The 19477-nt window shown below is 33.2% G+C and overlaps 1 protein-coding gene across 1 annotated transcript; it reads left to right on the top strand.

The window, feature by feature from the left end:
- The first annotated feature begins 545 nt into the window (after window positions 1–545).
- On the top strand, window positions 546–7784 carry LOC127789152 (uncharacterized). The gene is made up of 7 exons (XM_052317953.1): window positions 546–689; window positions 778–960; window positions 1812–1869; window positions 3385–3716; window positions 5431–5572; window positions 5883–6008; window positions 7108–7784. Exons 1-7 carry the CDS (start codon window positions 650–652, stop codon window positions 7496–7498), a joined length of 1272 nt encoding a protein of 423 aa, XP_052173913.1. The 5' UTR covers window positions 546–649; the 3' UTR covers window positions 7499–7784.
- The last annotated feature ends 11693 nt before the right edge of the window (window positions 7785–19477 follow it).

The following is a 19477-nucleotide window of genomic DNA, read 5'->3' as shown; positions in this document are numbered from 1 at the left end:
TCCAGATTCGTCGTCGCCTCTCCTCCAGATTTGTTATCGTCGTCGTTTAGCAGAGCTGTCGCAAGTCACCGTTGGGTTGGTGGGTTGCGCCCATTAGCCGCCGCCCCTATCGTTCGTTGCCCCCATTTGTTTCAACTTCTCCTCAGTTGCTCGTAGTCTATCGCCTTATTAGCCACTACCCGTTGCTGTCCCCACCCTCATCTCTTCCGAGTTTCTCCTGCCCGCTTAGTGTATATATGTATATATATAACAATAATCAATATATATACATATAACAATATATTAGATAATTAATATATTTTTAATATAAATATATAATTTATCAATTAAAAAATTATATAATTTAAATATCATGTATATTTTGATTTTTTTGTCAAGTTTTAATCTTATTAGTTCTTTCAAACTAAACACATAATTATTAATTGATAAGTTAAAAATATATTTATTTAAATACATTATAAATTTAAACACTATCTAATTTTTAACTTAAAAATTAAATAACTTTAAAGCCACGACAAAAATGGGCAACCCAAACACCCTTCCTTAGGGAGGAAGGAAAGTTTGGTTTAATAATCACAATATTCACGTCGTTTTGTCTGTTCATCTTCACAGTTGACCACGTCCCCCTCGCTCGCTTTCAGCAAGAAAGATGGATCAGCAGAGCAAAATCGAGGAACCTCTGCTCTTAGGTACTGCCACTTTCATATTCTCGCATTGTTCTTCATTGATGTTTCCCTGTAATAGCACGCTAAAGTTCCAAATTGAATCGTCAAACAGAGAAGAGCGAGGTGTGGAAGTCGTACCAGTACTTGGGAAGGTCTGGTTCTGCAATTCCTACGACGCCTTTGGCTGGAAATGAAGTCAGCGTGGACGAGATACGCTCTGCGGCTTCTTCCGATCTATACTACCCTCCTTCTCTCCATGCTCCCTTGATCAGCTCGCCGGAGCCGAACCCTAATGGTACTCCAATTATTGATTCCCCCCAATTTTAATACAAATTATGTGTGCAGATAAATAATTGCAGGGAAATTTTACATTGAAAGGCATATGTGCCTCGGCTATTGCTCTCTGCAACATCCGGGTGAAAGATCTCATTTCTCTGCTTTTCCTTTATGCGATGTTATTAGGGTTGGGATTTCTTGGTCTTCTTGTTGCGTGCTAGGAAAGCTGTGTTGTTAAATTTAAGCTTCAAAGGTAGTTGTTTTAAATTAATGACCTGGAAATTCTTTTGGATTCCATATTTGGCGTTACCAGAGTTATGATGTTTACAGTGAGCTCTGGACATCCTGAATTCGTATTTATTAGATAGAACTGGAAAGGAATTCTGCTACTTGCTTGCAATCTACATGTTGCATGAGTCGGCCAAATCTTAACCCAAGACTCAAAAAAGAAAATATGAAGAACGCTATTAGCAGTCATCCACAAATATAATCTATTGTCATTGTTCCCATTGAGCTGGATATAAGGCTAGTTCATCTAGAGATAATATGTGGCAGAGTTTGTAAAATTATGGACTCTAAAAGCAGCTTCAGTCTTATAAGGGGTATAGATAATATGACATCTTGTCATTTCTAGGTATTGTATAATTGGTAAGCTTTTGGGTTTGTTAACATGAATACTTAAAAGTGATTTGATTCATGCACCTTAATTTCAAAAAAGGCCAACTTTTTCTAGTTCCAAAATATTTTTTCACAGGTCGTCACTATGTGTACTATGCCAACCAACTTAATATCACTGTTTCCTTTCCTGAAAATATTATCTTCTTTTAAGATATATTGTTTTGGATGATAAACTATGAACCCCTTTTGCAGAGCAAGCTATTGTTTATCAGGGTGAATATTATGGTGGCACTTCTAATGATTATCAGAGGTGAGGTTCATTAATGCTCTTTAGAACATTAATTTTCTTAGGACCTGTGCAACAATAAAGTTGACGTGGTACTTTTGATCATTCTTTCATTTTCAGAAGTCTTTTGGTCCATTTCCCTTTACCATGAAAATATATTTCTTTTGATTGAGAAAATACAGAAGGGGTAAGATGAAAAGAGAACGGGCAGTGAAAATGGCTAACTGTGATGCCATACATATATGAAATGAGCTCAGAGTCTATGTCCCTAGTGATGTGCAGAATGTAAAACCTGCTATATGCAGATGGCATGGCACCCCCTTTCACATATTGATTTTATCTTTTGCTAGTGGAATCCTTCTTTCTACCTTTGTTCCTTCTTTTTTGAGACAAATTGTATGTTATCATTGCAGAAGAGGCATGAGTAACAATTCCTCAAGAGTTAACAGAAGAATAATGAAGTAACATTGAATAATAATTATCGTTATTGCTTGTATTCTTGCTTCAGGGCGAATTGCCATTTTATGGTTCAACCATGCAGTTTAAGAATAGTGTTAACCACTGCTCGTTTAGACATTATGAGAAGCTTCAAGAACCTGATGATTTTCTAATTTTTGCTGTTAGATGGAACTCATGAAGATGTAGTATCTTTATTGGGGTTTTCTAACCTTTATTTTGGCCCTTTAGGCTTTCAACTTCTTTACATAAAGATTTTAGCAGCTCATATTGGCTGTGCTCACACTGTAGGTTGTTAGGGACACTTAAAACCATTATATGATATTGCTTGAAAAACTTAGATGAACTTTTAGGCCTGTTTGGTAGAGTGTTCATTTTCTTTCATTTCTTTTTCTTTTTCTTTTTTGTAAAAAAAATAGTGTTTGAGTCCATGTTTTCATTTTGTATCATATTAAATTTTGAAAACTTATGAAAGAGCCAAAAGTAAGAAAGGAATGTTTTCACAATTCCAATTTCATTTTCATTTTCTTCCCCTCCCTTCAAAACTGAAAATACTTAGTTATCAATAACATATTAGCTTTTTATTTTTTAAAATGAAAATGAAAATTAAAACACACAAAAAACATGAAGATGAACACTAAAAATAGAAAATTGAAAACTCTGTAAAATGCCCCATAACTATTCAACATTTTCATTTCCACCTAGAACTCTTGTAAACTTAGAAAGCATTATTATTAGGTTACTCAAATCATACTATCTAATGGTTAGAAAAAGAAAGAAATAAGATATATCTGTTATAGGAAACTTGAAATGGAATTGCTTCTGCAATTAATTCAAGTTTGCAATTATTGTTGTTCTAATATTCATGCGGGGTGCAATTGTACATTAAAGTTTATTCTACATTTTTGTCATAATTTTTAATCTTGATTTATTGGAGTATGTGTATGTATTGCTTGATTTACTTAAATTGTGCATGGAGAAAATCTTAGTTTATGTTTACATGAATCCTAATTATGGTCACTTTATTTCTGTTAGTAGAAAGATGTATACTTCAGCATTTTAATTTTCTAATTATTTGTACAGGCAAATACTGAATGAAGTAGAAATAAGAGAACTGCTTATTGATCATGTCGGTCATCGTTGCTGTTGGGGAAGTCTTCCGGCTCGGACCTGGAAAATTCATGCAGTGGAAGACTGTAATGTGTATGTTGGAACTTTAGAAACTTTCATTGAGGAGAGGCAGAATGTAAGAGAAGTAGAGCCATATCTCGGTGGCAGTATAGATGGAAAAGATAAGGGGCCTGAACTTGGAATTTGGGAATTAGATTTAAGGTCTGAATTCCCAGTTCTATTCACCCCTCATAAAGAATCACGAGCCAAAATTCCTCATTCTGAAGCTATTGAGAAATGCTCCGGTACAGATTCCTGAACTGTGACCTTATGCGATCATGATATGGAAATTTATCTTCTTGATATTGTAAAATTCATGTCCATCTGGTGCCAATTTGATGCAGAGGGTAAGGGAGAGGAATTGGCTTCAAATGAAACGCTCAAGTAAAGGCCAAATAGCAAAGTTTGAATTCTAATTTCAGGAATGAGAGAAAAGATGATTCGTATGAAAGAATTTAAATGAGTCAAACCCATAGAGGTTATTTAAGAATAATAAGTACGATGTATGGCAAAGATATAAATAAACTATGAAAAAATTAAAATAGTTTGCACAACTAACTAGCCAAGAGTGAGTCAGCCTTTACAACAATTGTTCTGTCCAAAAACTACTCAAAAATTAACCCCCGAAAGAATATTCGTTGAGCAAGATGTTCACCTACCTCTCTTAATGGATTTACCCAATCTCTTATCAACCTTGATTATAAATGATTTTAAGAAGTCAATTCTCATTCTTTAGTACAATTACTTTTTCCAAGTTGGTTATACAACTGAAGCAAATGAGATTGGCAGGCAGGAGTATTAGGTCTTGAAAGCTTTGAAAGATCATGTCTTGCTAATAAATGCTTTAGTTGCAATAAATGAAGAAATAGCCTTGGAGCTTCATATTAGCTATTGGACTGCATTTAATTCAGTTATATTTGTGTATCCCCCTTTCCTCTATTTTTTTATTTTTTTGGTTAAGTATCCCCCTTTCCTGTCTATTATTACTATTATTATATTTCCTCACAAACGTGGTGACCCTTTTGCTGAAGGCAGTGCCAGTGGGGGAACCAAGTATGGCAGGCAAAGGCCAATACTCTCCCAAAACTTGCAAACTTCTATCTAGATCCTATAATATCTTAGGTATCTAAGCCCTGTAATGAAACAAGTGAGAATAAAAGGCGGGAGAATTAGGTCTTGCAAGCTTTGAAAGATCTTGTCTTGCTAATAAATGCTTTAATTGTTGCAATACATGAAGAAATAGCCTTGGAGGCTAGAGCTTCATATTAGCTGTTGGACTGCATTTAAGTCACTTATATTTGTGCAACCCACTTTCATGGTTGTTATTATTTTCGTATTTCCTCGCAAACCTGTTGACCCTCTTGCTGAAGACAGTGGGGGAAACGAAGTATTGCTTGCAATACTTTATCTAGACACTATAATATTTTAGGTATTATGAACAGAATGTTGTACGGGTCCTTCCAATTTTCAGAAAATTTACTTAAGGCCAATTTGACATATTTATTGGTTCACCATTAGCTTAAGGAATTAGCACTTTCATGTTGACAACAACATGTGTTGAGTACAAACTCTGAAGGTGCTGACTCATTGTGGCAAATTTTAGATTTTGGAATGGCAGGAATTTACTGTCAGTCGTAAACATTTTGGTGAATTAACAAATTTAATAGCTTAGGCTGTTTCATATCCAATATATCATGGAAAAATAAGGGAAATCTTTCAGAGGATTGCATCGTTTTTTTAATCACCAAAATCAAATGTCATATTGGCCGTTCGAAGACCTTCAGGATATACCACTAACCTCAATAATGATCCTATCACTCTGTTAACTTCCATCACTATTTTCTCATCATACTAGAGCTATATTTTCTACCGGTGTCTCCTACTCAGTGCATGAGTTCTGTTTAACAACAATTAGGATTACCATTCCTGATCCAGGTTGCAGTCTTATTATGTTTGCAGGTTGTTCAGGACGAGGAGATATTGTATGTGCCACTTGCAATGCAGATCAAGAACCTGGATTTTACCAGGGAGATCGAATGAACCGGTGTCCTGCCTGTTTTGGGAGGGGACTGATTGCTCACAGAGATGGATCGGATACAAAGTGAGTCATTTATTATTAATGGATCTGCTAACTTATAATTGACTATTCAATCAATCAATTCTTGTGGCAGCCAATTATTGTGAGCTTTAGACTTCTAGATCAAGCTGTCCCTTCTTTTACTGTTTTACACCTGATTGATGGGAACTTATAGTGCAACCTGTATTTTGAACTTGGAATATGTTCAATATAGAGGTTGATTGCTAGTTTGATGGTCGATTAACAGTTGATTTAGAAATTGTTCATCTTTTCTGCTTTGTTGGAGCACCAGAAGGGCATAACTTACATTCATAGAATTGCTTTATTCCTGCAGATGTGTAAAGTGTGATGGCAAGGGGATGATTCCTTGTGCAACCTGTGGGTCTCGTGGCCTAATTAAATGTCAGATGTGTAAAGGCAGTGGCTCCCTCTTGACACATAGCATTGCCATTATAAGATGGTACGTATGCTTACTTCTTGATAGAATGTATGCACGCGTGCGCATGCACACATGCATATATGTATGATCATATTTTTAGACAGTAAAACAATCCTCAAATTTAGACCTAACTAACTGGTTTTTTGAAACTTGAAACATGAAGCTGCACCCACCCTAAAAAATAGACTAAAATAAGAGAAGCAAAAGTAAAACAGGATAAAGAAACAACAGAGAAAGGAAGAAAATTCAATAGATTGATTTCAATATGCTCAACGCCTTAATATGGAATCCCTCCATTCACTTCAATAGCTATCTTTCTCAGTTTTTGAATGAATTATTATGCAAACTTCTGTGAGTAGCTGGTGTGTGAATTTGGAAGCTATGCCCTATTTCTCTAGTTGCCTCACATTATTTGAGACAAGTGATTTTACCGGGTAATCTAGTCATGAAGGACTTCATGTTTTTTTCTTTCTGTCTTTCCTCTTTCTTTCTTCTTCTTTATGGCCATTTGACCATAACATTTGGAATTTGAAATTCCAAAATCATTGTTTGAATTCACTTTTGGTGAAAGCATTTGGGTTTGGGTCCAAATAACCTTGGATTTGGACTTCAAAAATAGAAGCATTAGAAATGACGTCTACATAGGTGTCACTTCAAATAACAGAACTTGAAATGCAAGCCTTTCTAATTACAAATTTCAAGTGACGTCATTTGAAATCCTTATATTCACACGCAACCTTAGATATAACTGGAATTTGGGCCACAGACTTCCAAGCTAGGGAGCCAAATCACGCTAAGGGCATGTTTCTTCCTGGTTTATAGGGTTAGAGAATATACACCTTGTTATCGTCCAATATAGATTCTGTGGTCAAGTGTCCATGAGCAGCATATGTTTACGTTATGGCATAACACATACCTGCAGCCACTAAACTACCTGCCAATTGTGTTCCAAATTCCTTCATTAGGGGAACTTGAAAGGTTGTATTAATTCTACGAGGACAACTATTAGTGTTCACTGTTTTCGTGCAAAATAGTTGAATTCTTATCAGCATGCATTGCAACACAAACCAATCAGCATCGCACATACCCTTAGATCTGGGTTTTTGTCTTGCAACTGCAGGGAGACACATTCTACTCGAAAAGTAAGTGCAACTAGTGGAGCAGCCTCAGTCCCAGATGAGGTCTTCCACAGAGCCAAAGGCGTACAGTTGTTGAACACTCAAGCCTATCAGTGCACCCCTGCGTATTTTGCTGATTCGTACTTCCTCAACAAGTTTTCCTCGGAGGTAATTGCGGACAGGACCCCAGTACCCCCCACAGCCCGGGTCATATGCGAGAGGCATACCATTTCTGTTGTGCCGGTAACTCATGTTACCATGCAACATCCCAGACACAACCGGACTTTCGGGTTCTACATCATCGGTTTTAGCAGAGAGGTTTACCTGAAGGATTACTATCCGGCTCGGTTTTGCTGGGGCCTGTGCCCGTGCCTGGCGTGGTTGAAGTTATGATTCTGCAAGTTTTCCATCGTCACTCGTCAGAGATGCACACACACAGCGAGCTTGTTGCTGTTGTTTTCTACATTTTGGTGAATTGTTTGGTATTGTAAATTTGTAATAGCAGCTTGTTGCTTTTAAAGAACTTTGAAAGTGATTGTTTTATGAATTTGTTTCCGGGATTAGATTGCAGCAGAGCTGCTGTGTTTATGGGTTTGCGAGAGTGGTATTTGCCATGCTTTATTTCTTTCTTTATAACCAGTGAATAAAACAGGAAGTTTACATAGAATTTTTACGTCAAGGGATATGCCTTATTTTTTGATCATTTTTAAACGTTAATCCTCCTCGTTACGTTCATAAATTAAAAGATATTTCTGTTGCCTTTTTTGTTGTTACATCTGTCTGCCTTTCTTTTTCTAGGAAAATGAAGAAAAATATTTTCTGCCTGTAGAATTGTGTTCGATCAGTTAAGGGTCATTCAGGCAAATACAAAGGTGAAGGTAATTAATGATGAAATTTTAATTCTTTCACTCTTGAAGTCCACTTTCAATATGGTAAATGATTATCCAAATTTTATGTGACATATGAGACTTCTAATTTTTTTTTAAAGGTAACTCTCATTGGGTTGGGCTTCCATGCTGGGCCTTCTTTTCTTGGGGGGATACTAGCTCTTGAGTTTACCCTATAAAACATCACATCTACATTTTAAGTAGATTTTTGAGTCTTTAATTATATTTACTTTTTGGGATAATGTGAAAGTGTAGGAGTTTCTAGTTGCCCACGAGACTAGTTTATTGACAGAGCACCAACCCTTTCCTTTGTCCCCTCCTACAAGTTAGAGAAAACCTAATTGAAACTCAAATCCAATGAAACCCAAAAAAGAAATTAAAACTAAGTCACTTTCATTCTAATATGTACAATTTATGGGTTTTTCTATTTTGTACTATAAAGGTTACTTTTAAATTTAAATAATTTTTTATTAGTTAATCTTAAAATAAATATAGTTATAATTTTAAATAATACAAAATTAAAAAAAAAAACCCATAATTTAGTTTATGCCTAAAATATGCAATGCAACGGTTATGTTTTTCACCAGCATTTTGTGTTATTACACCAACGCTTGCTTGGCCGACGAAATTAAAACCCATCGCCTTCTTTTACAACAAAAGCCAATGATCTTCAGACTTATTCCTAACTACTAATGTCACATTCTAACCATTTGTGTTAAAAGTAATCCAACAGTGACATTTATATTGTACGTGTACTATCATTACTCTAGCCAACATTAATTAATAAATTGCTTTCAACAATGTTTGTTGAGAGGTTATATGTTACCCATGTTGCAAGCTAGCAGGAGTGGTGTGTGTGTGGACATTTTGGAGTCCACGTCGCCTCTCTCAAATTATCAGTATCGGATAATTATTATGTTGTCCGACGTGAATAATATAACAATTTTATATATTTGCTACAGATAATCATCTTGATAACCAAATTATAATATTAATGAATTGTAGTTTATTCTGTCCAATCTTAATAATATAAAATATCTCTAATAATTAATAATTATTCAATTAGGAGCAATTAAGACATTTTTCAAAAAATTCGATACCCATTTTTGTTTCTCTTTCGAAATCTACAATCACAACTCTAGAAGTAACTTAAGAAGACTCTCTATATTTGAGTCAGAAAAAAAGAATTTAAGAATGAGATTACGTTTGAAAAATGAAAGTGTTTTCGTTGAAATCTGTAACCAATTGTTCAGGCCATAATGAATGTTGAATTAGTTATTTTGTGAGGAAAAATCTTTGTTAGAAACAACAATTTAAGAGGGAGAGAATAGTAACCGATTTGGTGGGTTATACTTTTAGATTGGTAGTGTGAATGCCCTTGTACAATAATCTTGATTGTAATGACATTACATTTGTTAAAAAAATAAATAAGATATTCCATTTAATTATATATATATAGAGAGAGATATATCATTTAAGACTTTAGATATTCTATAGGCATACACGTAAATATAGAAAAGTTTTATTTTAAATATTAAGCATTGAAAGCTTAAAGCACCTAAGACATAAATCGAATGATTAGATGAACAATATATCGATATTAATCCAATAAGTTATGAGTTTGACCTTTTACTTATGCAAGAACTAAAAATCTTAATTACTTGTGATTTATCTTTTTGACATAATCGAGGGCGCCACCAATATTAAAGAGATTGCACAACAACTATCATCCGAAGTATTGAATGCTTAAAAACAGATGTCATGGCAGTACCAATTAATTTGAAAGCACTGCAGCACTCACTCAAATCAAATCATTTCTTACTTACTTAACCAATTGTTCAGCTTATTAAATGCAGATGACTAATTAGGAGGAGGAACTTTGCGCAGTTGAGCCAGCGCTTGTCCAATTCGGGTTCAATAAATGAACCCCCCCCCCCATTACTAGCTAGCCCGGTTGTTGGTGGGGCCAAGACTGTAATTTCACCCGCCATGGATAACGTTATATTCTTTTTTCTAATTTAGGAACCATGTGTACAACCGTCATTTCACGTGTCTGCGTTTGGAAGGATCTCAAATTTAACAAAATCCAAATGTTTGCAACTTTATTGTTTTTAGTCATTTTCAAGTTGTGAATTTTAGGCACTTATTTTCTTTTATTGGGCATGGCTAAAGTAATTAACATTATGCTTTTTTTTTTTATATAAAATTTTAAAAAAATTATAATAAAATACTTAGACAAAAGTGTTAAGTAAGCCATTCTATTTTAGTTCAAGACTTTTAATTTCGGACATTTATGATTATGTGCGATTCTTCTTATTAGGAAAAAAGAGTCGACATCATTGAAAAATATTAAGATAATATTTTATCACAATAACTAACATATTCTAAAGTAGCATTTGCTAACTAAGATATAGACTATATAAAATATGAAAAATATTCTAAATTTTTATCATTTTTAATATATTTATTAAACTTATCTGACGACCCTTGAAAAAAAATTACGTAATTTCTTATTTAATATTTTTCACATATATTTATATTTTTCTTCTTGAAGATAAATATATGTTGGACTTTATAGTCAAGAAAAAAATAACGCATATATCCTCCAATGTATTCTAAAAAATTTAACAAACAGTTCAAGGGTAAACGCATGGGTGGACAAAGTAAGCTTTAGCCCACCCAATTTTTTTAAAAAGTAGATCTTAAACACTAAAAAATATATATTTTTTTATTACAAGTCCCCCAAGACCAAGTCCCCCTAACCCATCTCCCACTAGGTTTCTTTTTTTCTTCCCCAAATTCTATTAAAATTATAGTTTTGTCTTTGACTGTTATAGTTGAAAAAAAAAAATTATTGGGAAAATCTATGATTGAAAATTTGTTTTGAAACTCCCCCAAAGAAAAAATCCTAAGTACACCCCTAAAATAGTTTTATAAAAATTTTAGAATACTTCACACTCTTATATTGGCCATTTCATATCTTGATCCGAAAAATATTTTAATTTTATCTTATTTATTTTAACAAACACTATCTAAATATAACAATACAGTAACTTATTTGAATATTTTTAAAATATAAGGACTAATTTAACTACCCCCAAATACTGAGGCAAGTTGAAATTGATGGGATAAATGTATATTCAATAATCTAGAAGAAGAATGAGTCGTTAACAACCTTAGGCTCACATGCAAGGGTCAGGGAGGGGAGTGGGGGGAGGCTAATTCTATATAATAATAGAATTATTAGTTTGGAAAGTTCTTACATTAATATTTAATTCAAAATCACTTACCATGAAAGTAATAAATAATTAGTTGGAAATGGTATGGAGGGCCCAATTGACTATCCACTACGGTAACTACCACCCACCGTCGCGGCCAAACGCGGGGCGGCATTGCGCACCCGTTCGCTGCCAATTAAGTCAACTAACTATTACCATTATCATTGCTGCTTCTTAGCTGATGCAGTCTGTAGTAAAAGTTGAGCTAATTTTTGAATTTTATATTTTTTTAATAAATTACTTATTATATTTTAATTTTATTATTATTATAATTATTTGACGAGAAAATATTTTAGAGAGACAAATTTACTCTACTACCCCTAGAAAAATACCATTAACTTGGAGTCATATGTACCGATAGATGCCAGTATGTAATCGTCACGTATTCATTTTTGAAAGTTTCATATGTACTTATAATCTTCATTGTTATTTTAAACTGGGAGAGATAGCGATGAAGACTCAGTCAAACAAGAATCTCTTCAACACTTCAAGATTTTTTTTTTATTCGAAGGTTATCTTATATCTATCTGAAAGTTATCTGATCTTCTCAGGATAAGCTAAACACTATCTATAAATAGAGGACAACCTCTACAAGTATGGGGGATCTGATCTCTAAGAATTTTTTTATTTTTTTATTATTATTTTCAATTTATAATCCTTTAAATTGAATTAAGCGTTAGAGTAATCACAGTTAACAATTCCCAATATTTTTGCAGGTATTTGATCGGGACAAAAGAAAATGATCGACTCTACATCATAATTATTAAATTTTATAATAATAATAATTGTGCTCTTGGTTGGTGTTGGTGTTGGTTTTGATTTTGGTCCGACGGCTTTACAAGTGTACAAGTCAGAACGGTGGTGGCTTCCACTTTCTCTGACGCCGCCGGGTTTGAACTTTCTTTTGATTTCAGTGAGAAACCGTAGATATCGTAATTTGATTTTCTTTTTCTTTTGATTTTGATTTTGCCCCCACTTATTTAAATATATTACATAATTTGTCTCATTGTTCTTCTCGTTATTTATCAATCTTATTTTAAAAAATAAAATCAAGTAAATAAACGTACTCTTATTATTTGATCATCTGGGGGTCAACATTCATTCATAAAAGTACATTACGTGTCCTCCTTTAATTAGGCCGTGCATTAAGTCTCGTTTATTGGTCCAAAAGGTGAAATTGCTCACCTTGGGCGCCTTGTACACCCGGCCCGACAGGACGTGGGAAAGGTTAATCATGGTGACCCAGCCGGACCCAGTGGCTAGATCCGGGCTCACCACTCACAAGGAAGCCCCCTCACTTTAGAGAGAGGTACCCCCACACTGCCGCTTGCGAGATTCGATCCTCGATTTTGGTCCAAGATTCACCACGGAAGGCACTTTGTGCCCCCTTCTTGACCAACTGGGTTGCCCATGCGGGCATTAAGTCTTGTTTATTGATTTTAGTTGTAGATGGTGACAAAAACCACCCTCTAAATATTTGTTATTATAATCTTTACTGAGTGAGAAAATAATTAAGCCCACAAAATTAAATTAAATTAATCTAAACCCTTAAATTATTAAATCGTAAGAGAAGTAGTTGATTGATTGATTGTGGTTTGATAATTTTAAAAGTTGACTAAATCACATTTATGTCTTGAGTTTTATTAAATTACAAAACTGTTATAATTTGCTCAAATTCTAAATAGAATTAAAGCTTTATAATTTGAATTTTTTATTTAAAATAAAATTATGAATTTTAATTTATTGTCAGTAAATAACAAATTTATAATTTTTAGTTAATGAATAAGAGTAAAGTTTTTGAAAAAAATCAAAATGACATTAAATTTGTAAGTTTAGTGGATTGGTTTAATTGACAAATCTTGAATTTTTTTTATAAAAATTAAAAATGTTATTGTTGGAAGTGTGCTCCCTTTTTCATTAATTATTATAGTCAAACTGTCTAAATTATGATTTTGATAGTGTTACTAACATATGGTGGTTAAATTATCAAATCATACCAAGCAAAGTGTAATATCTCGAGAGCCCAGAAAAGTTAGAATATATCGAGGATAGTGTAAGAAAGGAAACAACACCAGCTGGATACCTTTTGGGCTGAATGTTGGCAAAGAACTCCCAAATTAAGCGTGCTTGACCTGGAGTAATCCAGGGATGGGTGACCCCCCCGGGAAGTTCGTGTAGGCCCATCAGGGTAAGTTGTTCCGATTCTTCCTATCGCTCGAGCGGGATGTTACACAAAGCCTGAGTAATACTAATTATTCTTGAAATTATCATTCTTGTACAGTCTCTCGTTGTTCGTGATCTTAATTTTGACAGAAAAAATAAATTGTAAACGGACATTTGACCCTTGCCTAAGTCGAGTATCGAACTCGTGATCTACTAATACTAATTTCAGTGTATCATTTGTCCATCACTTGATCTATGTCCTAAGAGTGAATAATATTAATTATTATTTTAAGAAGAATGGATGATTATGGTATAATGAAGGCATATTATTTTTAGATATTGTCTATTTGTTACATGTTCTTTGACTACTTTAACACTTTTATTAGTTGTTAATAAATGTATCGTATTTTTTAATATTTTATTTATAGATAAAAATATTTTATAAATGAAAATAAAATATATCTATTGTATTTTAACCGTTATTAAGATTACCTTTTTGTCTAAAAATTAAATTAAATTAATAAAAATTTTAATTTACTTTTGAAATTAGGGAAAAATAGAGCTTTCACCCCATTCAACCGGCCCTATTGTGATTGTGGTAAGAGGTTTAATTATATACAATTATTTAATAAATTGATGAAGTTTAATTAAGAGTCAACTATGATTATTTAGTAAAAGCACTTATATGTTTTTAATATCTCAATATGTTCAAATTAAGTTTAAGCTCTCTAAATTAAATTAAAATATATTAAATTTCTTCTTTATTACTATTACGGCATTTTCTAGATCGATTTGGGGCTATTGTCTGGATTGTTTTGGGTTGGGAATAGTCCAATGATTGGGCCCAACCTCTCAAAACTCAATAGACCTAAGGCCGAAAACATCTCAACGATGTCGCATAGTTGCAAAAGCACGAGCTCCAACTGCAATAGCAAGCGAGCTCCTAGCGATGTCTCTAGTTCGCTGGCTAACCCGATCAGTTCGCAAAAAGAATCATAAAGCAGGATAATCGGAGATAATGTCCACATGTTTTATCTATGGTAAACCAAGTCTCAAATAGTGCGGAACTTTTTCTTCATGTTTTATGGAGGTGATAAGGACACATTGTCTCTCATGATGTGACCCCACTCATTTGAAATTCGTATAAATTGCAAACACCCCACATTATAAATAGAGGGTCAAAAACTATTGTATGAGGAGAAAAATGCATATTTTTACTCTGCCAAAATTATCAGAGAGCAGTCATGGACTAAACATAATTCTGGCTGAACCATATAAAATCTCTCGCATATTGTCTGATTGATTGTGATATTACTTTTTTCTCCTATGCTCGTGATCATTCTACCAGTATAGGCCAACGAATCATAATCGACCAATTCTGAACGTCAACAATTATATTAAATTATTAAGTTAATGTAAGGATAAATGATATGTTGAGATTAGTGTTAATAGGTCATAAGTTCAATATTTAGATTAAAGGCTCACTTATAATTTTTTTTTTTTTTGGTTAAAATTAAAAACACAAACGAAAGGAGAGATAAAGACTATAATGCCAAGATGTTATTCATCCAATTATCCTGTAGCCGTAGAATAAAAAAAATAATTCAGAATTTGAGAGATGGAATCCGATCCCAACGGTAAAATTTCACGGGACGGGCCCACAAGGTGCTGCAGCCTGCAGGACGACAGCGACGGTTCCTGGCCGCGGGAAATACAATCGTGCGCGTGTGAAAGCATTGGGAGCGCGCATTGGGTTCATGACACGTGTAGCGCCGAACCCCGAAACTGGCGGTACGGAGAAGCTTTGCGCTGTCTCGGTTGTCGGTGTGTCCAGAAAGTGAGTGTGCCCCAGCGTTCAGGCTACTTGACGTGATTGCAATGCATTTTTAATATGTTTTGAATTGTTCAGATATACATTTCGATCCCCTTCCTTTGCCTCATCAAATGCGTTTAAAATAAAAATACCCTATTATTATATCTTACGTTTTGTTTTTAAGTTAATCTTGTCAATTAACTATAGGCTAATATTAATTATTATTTATTAACAATAAACACATCGTGTGTGGTAACATTTCGTCCATGTTACCACACACGATGGGTATGGACGGAGTCAACAAGGAGTGGATTGGATTAGTCCCTCTTCATTTTGAATTCTGAATAAGACCTTTTCTTCAAAGTATTTTTGATTTTTTTTTTTGAATGTTTATTTTTCTCTTCCAGATAGTTATCGGGCAAGTGGATACCTTCCTTGATAATCGAAGATATGAGCACGAGAAACTGTATAAGGGCAATCATCTCAAGATGACTTGGCAAGTGATTTTAGAATAAATTTCTAAATTACTACAACTTAATAGATAAATGTAAAAGTCATTTATTTTTACCAAAATAAAATGACATGCCTTAAAAATAAACTTAATTTGTGCAACCCGTTTGGCATATTTGCTACATTTGATATTACCAAATAAAATCTATACATACTACTTGTGCATCACATAAAAATACATATAATATCAACAAAACATGTTATGTCACAAAATTAACAAAACTTTCAAAACCTACGCTTCAAGTACTTCTTTTCCCTTCAAATTGCTTGAATATTTGAATATTTCAAAAGATGAACTCAAGTTAGAAAATAAATTTTCTAAGTGAGGAACCTCCCAAAATAAATTATTTTTAGAAAATTTGTATGTGAAAGAAAGTATAAATTTCGACTCTGAGATGCTACTTGTGACCATATCAATATTTTTCCAAAAACTTTCTCAACCGTTACCTTAAACAACTTTTGAAAAGTCCTTGATCATATCATTTTGAGCCCAAGTGGGGCAGAGTAAAATAACATGGCCATTTATGATTGTGAATTTAAATGAAAAGTTGAACATAATAAGTTTCCCTTGATTACCAAAGTTTCTTATTTTTTTCATTAGTTTTTTCTTCTCTTTCATTCTTTCTTTATTTTTATTTTTTTATTTTTATTTCTCTCTTATACTTGTTTCAACTTCCTCGACTAGGAGATCCGCTCCTAATCTCCCATATATAGGACCCTTGATTTTTTTTTATAAAAAAGTTAATTTAAGTCGAGAGAAATTTGATTTATTTTTATCTTTTAAGACTTTTTAGTGAAATATCTCTATATACACATAAGAAAAAAAACAAAAGAGGAAAAGAGTAGAAGGAATTAATGGGGATGGCTTCCATTAATTCTAAGCCATCCCCAATGGTGCAAGGTTGGCGCGCACATGAGTAACGAGTCTCTTTGGGATCTCGCGCACGGCCCCTTGAGGAAGGGGGGAGGGGGACGGAGAGAGATTGAGCCAATTTGCTGGCTTTTTATTATATACATTACACTTTATTTTTATATATACACATATACATTTTTATACATATATCTAACCAGTTTGACCCACTCACTTGGTTAAATAACTTTTTCTTTAAATTGAAGTAAAATTTATTTTCTTAAGTCTCTAAATATTTTAAAAATAATTTGAGATAATATAATTTCTCTACTTCGCTCTTAGTTTGTTGTTGTGGTGGCATCAATGATGACAACCAGGGGGTTCTTTTGCAAAGTAGCACGGAAACGGAAAATGATATGTTTTCGAAATGAAACGAAAATGTTAAAACGACATTTTTTTAAAAAGGTAAAAATTCAAAATGTGGGGTAAACTATAAATTTAAAACATGCAGGAGATTTTTTGTAAATATAATTTTTAATATAAAAAATTATACAAAATAATTCAAATATAATACAAATAAACATAAACAATAAATATAAGTTCAATAATGTATTGAAACAAATATAAACATAAATTTCACAATGCATTCAAACAATCATCAACAATATTTTTAAAGTTCTATTATCCTTCCACAACTTAGTAATTAAAAATAAATAGTAAATTTAAATAACAAAATCAAATATAATACAATTTATAAAAGTTCATTCAGTTCATCATTCCTTATCTCTATTAATATTTTCATCAAAAAATATAGACTCTAACTCTAGTTCATCTAGGGATAGATTAGCAAACTCGAGAACACTCACATTTTCTATACTCTCAAATTTATCTCTACCTACATCTCACATCTTTATCTTCTCGTCATAATATTAGGAGGTGTTCCTTGATAAAAGACGAAAATTGTTATGAACAAAGACTAAATTCTCTGCACGTTTTGGAGATAGTTTATTCCTTCTAAATGAATGAAAGAAGGAATAAGTACTCTAATTCCTTTCACCACAAAAGGAAGAAGTAGGTTGGCCAAACACTTTCAGGGCCTGTTTGATAGTCACTTTTTTTCACCCAATTTTTCATTTGTGTAGTGTTTGACAACCAATTTTTTTTCAGAGAATTCATTTTCCCATTTTTTGTCACGTGATAGTTTTTTCCTTCAAATCAAGGAAACCAAATTCCTTGGGGGGGAGGAGCTCCAATTTTTCAGGCAATTAAAGCAGCAACCCACTGTGTTCCCGTCTTCATCCCCTTCAACTTCCATGGAAACAGATCTGTAGCGAGAGAAAGGGTGAGCAAGCGAATGGGTCAACAGTGGTGAGTGGCAACGTATGGGTGAACGGGGAGCAGTGAGAGAAAAGACGTATATATATATGTATGTATGTGTGCGTATATATATGGCTGTGTATGCGGAGATGTATACATTTTCAGTGTTGGTTTGGATATATATATATGTGTATCTGTGTGTGTATATATATATATATTTATGTATATATGTATCTCTGTGTAGGGATTTAGTATTTTTTAATACATTTTCACCATTGAATTCCATGGAAAATGTGTCATTTTTTTTAGAAAATAATGCCTATCAAACACTAAATGTCAGGAAAATGATCAAATTCTGTACAAAATATTACCAATCAAACACCCAAAAATAGAAAATAACATCATTTTCAAGTAAAAAATTATACCAATCAAACAGTTTAAACTTTCAATTCATTGGAATTCATTTTCTCAAGAATTCAATTTCTTAGAATTCATTTTCTTTCCGCCCAAATTCCAGCATTGCAGTCAAATGCACCATAAAAGTTAACTTTTGAAGCAAAGGAGCATGTGAACCATAGCATGCCCACCACTTTCACAAACAACCATAAAATTAATCAAGGGCCTTCTTTGTGGGTCATTCCAATATTCAGTAACAATGCTAACACATTTTCCCAACCAATTGCTTTTAATGGATTCCAACAATTTTTCAACATTTGTCTTTTTTTATTAAAGTAATGTGGTCCTCAACTTATTATAACCAAGAGGCATATAACTACCCAATTGATGATTAGCAGCAAATGAATAAGAACTTAAATAATATGGGTTTTTAGCAAGATTAAAAGGTAAATCCCTAATATTGAACATTCTAACAATTTCAGCATCTAATTGTGCTCTAATTTACATGTCAAAAGCTTTAGTAATAGGTGAATTAATAGTTTTTCTCTTCTTTAATAGTTCTGAAACTATTGGCTCATATAAAGACAAAGAAGATCCCAAAGAAACACTACTTGTGAGTAATGACACTTGTTTATGTTGTAAATTTAACAATCTTTCTGCACTTTCTCCTTCAATTTTTTTCATCTCAGCTATAATTTCAAAACCTATCTTTTTATAACAAGCAATCTCTTTCCCACTGATATTTAATAGATGAGCCCTAACTCTTATATATGTCCTAAATTTTTGCAAACTGCAAAAGTTACAAGTCCATTTCCAACTACCCCTCATTTTCCTATTTTCTCAATTCTAGTCACATATTTCCATAACGAACTATTTTCCTCATTCTTATTTTTTGATGCAACACAACTGTTAGATCCTTAACTTGAAGTTGAATGAGCTTGAGTCATATGACCTATAAATTAAATTAATAAATCACTAACTAAATGAAATAACAAACCTATGAATTAAATTAATAAATCTGTAAGTAAACGAAAGAATAGTGAATTGTCAATAACTAGTGTTCATAATTTATAATTTTTAAGTCAAAGCCAAAATTCCAAATTAACTATTAACTTTAAGATATTTAGGGCCTTAATGCAATATGCAATATGCCATATT

This window comes from Diospyros lotus, chromosome 13, assembly GCF_014633365.1.
Source record: "Diospyros lotus cultivar Yz01 chromosome 13, ASM1463336v1, whole genome shotgun sequence".
Classification (NCBI taxonomy): Eukaryota; Viridiplantae; Streptophyta; class Magnoliopsida; order Ericales; family Ebenaceae; genus Diospyros; species Diospyros lotus.
This window is presented reverse-complemented; position numbering and strand designations above follow the sequence as displayed.

Excerpts from the sequence above, each read along its gene's own strand:
- LOC127789152 (XM_052317953.1), top strand. The coding sequence starts at position 650 with ATGGATCAGCAGAGCAAAATCGAGGAACCTCTGCTCTTAG. Across the intron at positions 1,870-3,384 it reads ACTTCTAATGATTATCAGAG|GCAAATACTGAATGAAGTAG; the intron begins GTGAGGTTCATT and ends TTATTTGTACAG. Across the intron at positions 5,573-5,882 it reads AGAGATGGATCGGATACAAA|ATGTGTAAAGTGTGATGGCA; the intron begins GTGAGTCATTTA and ends TTATTCCTGCAG.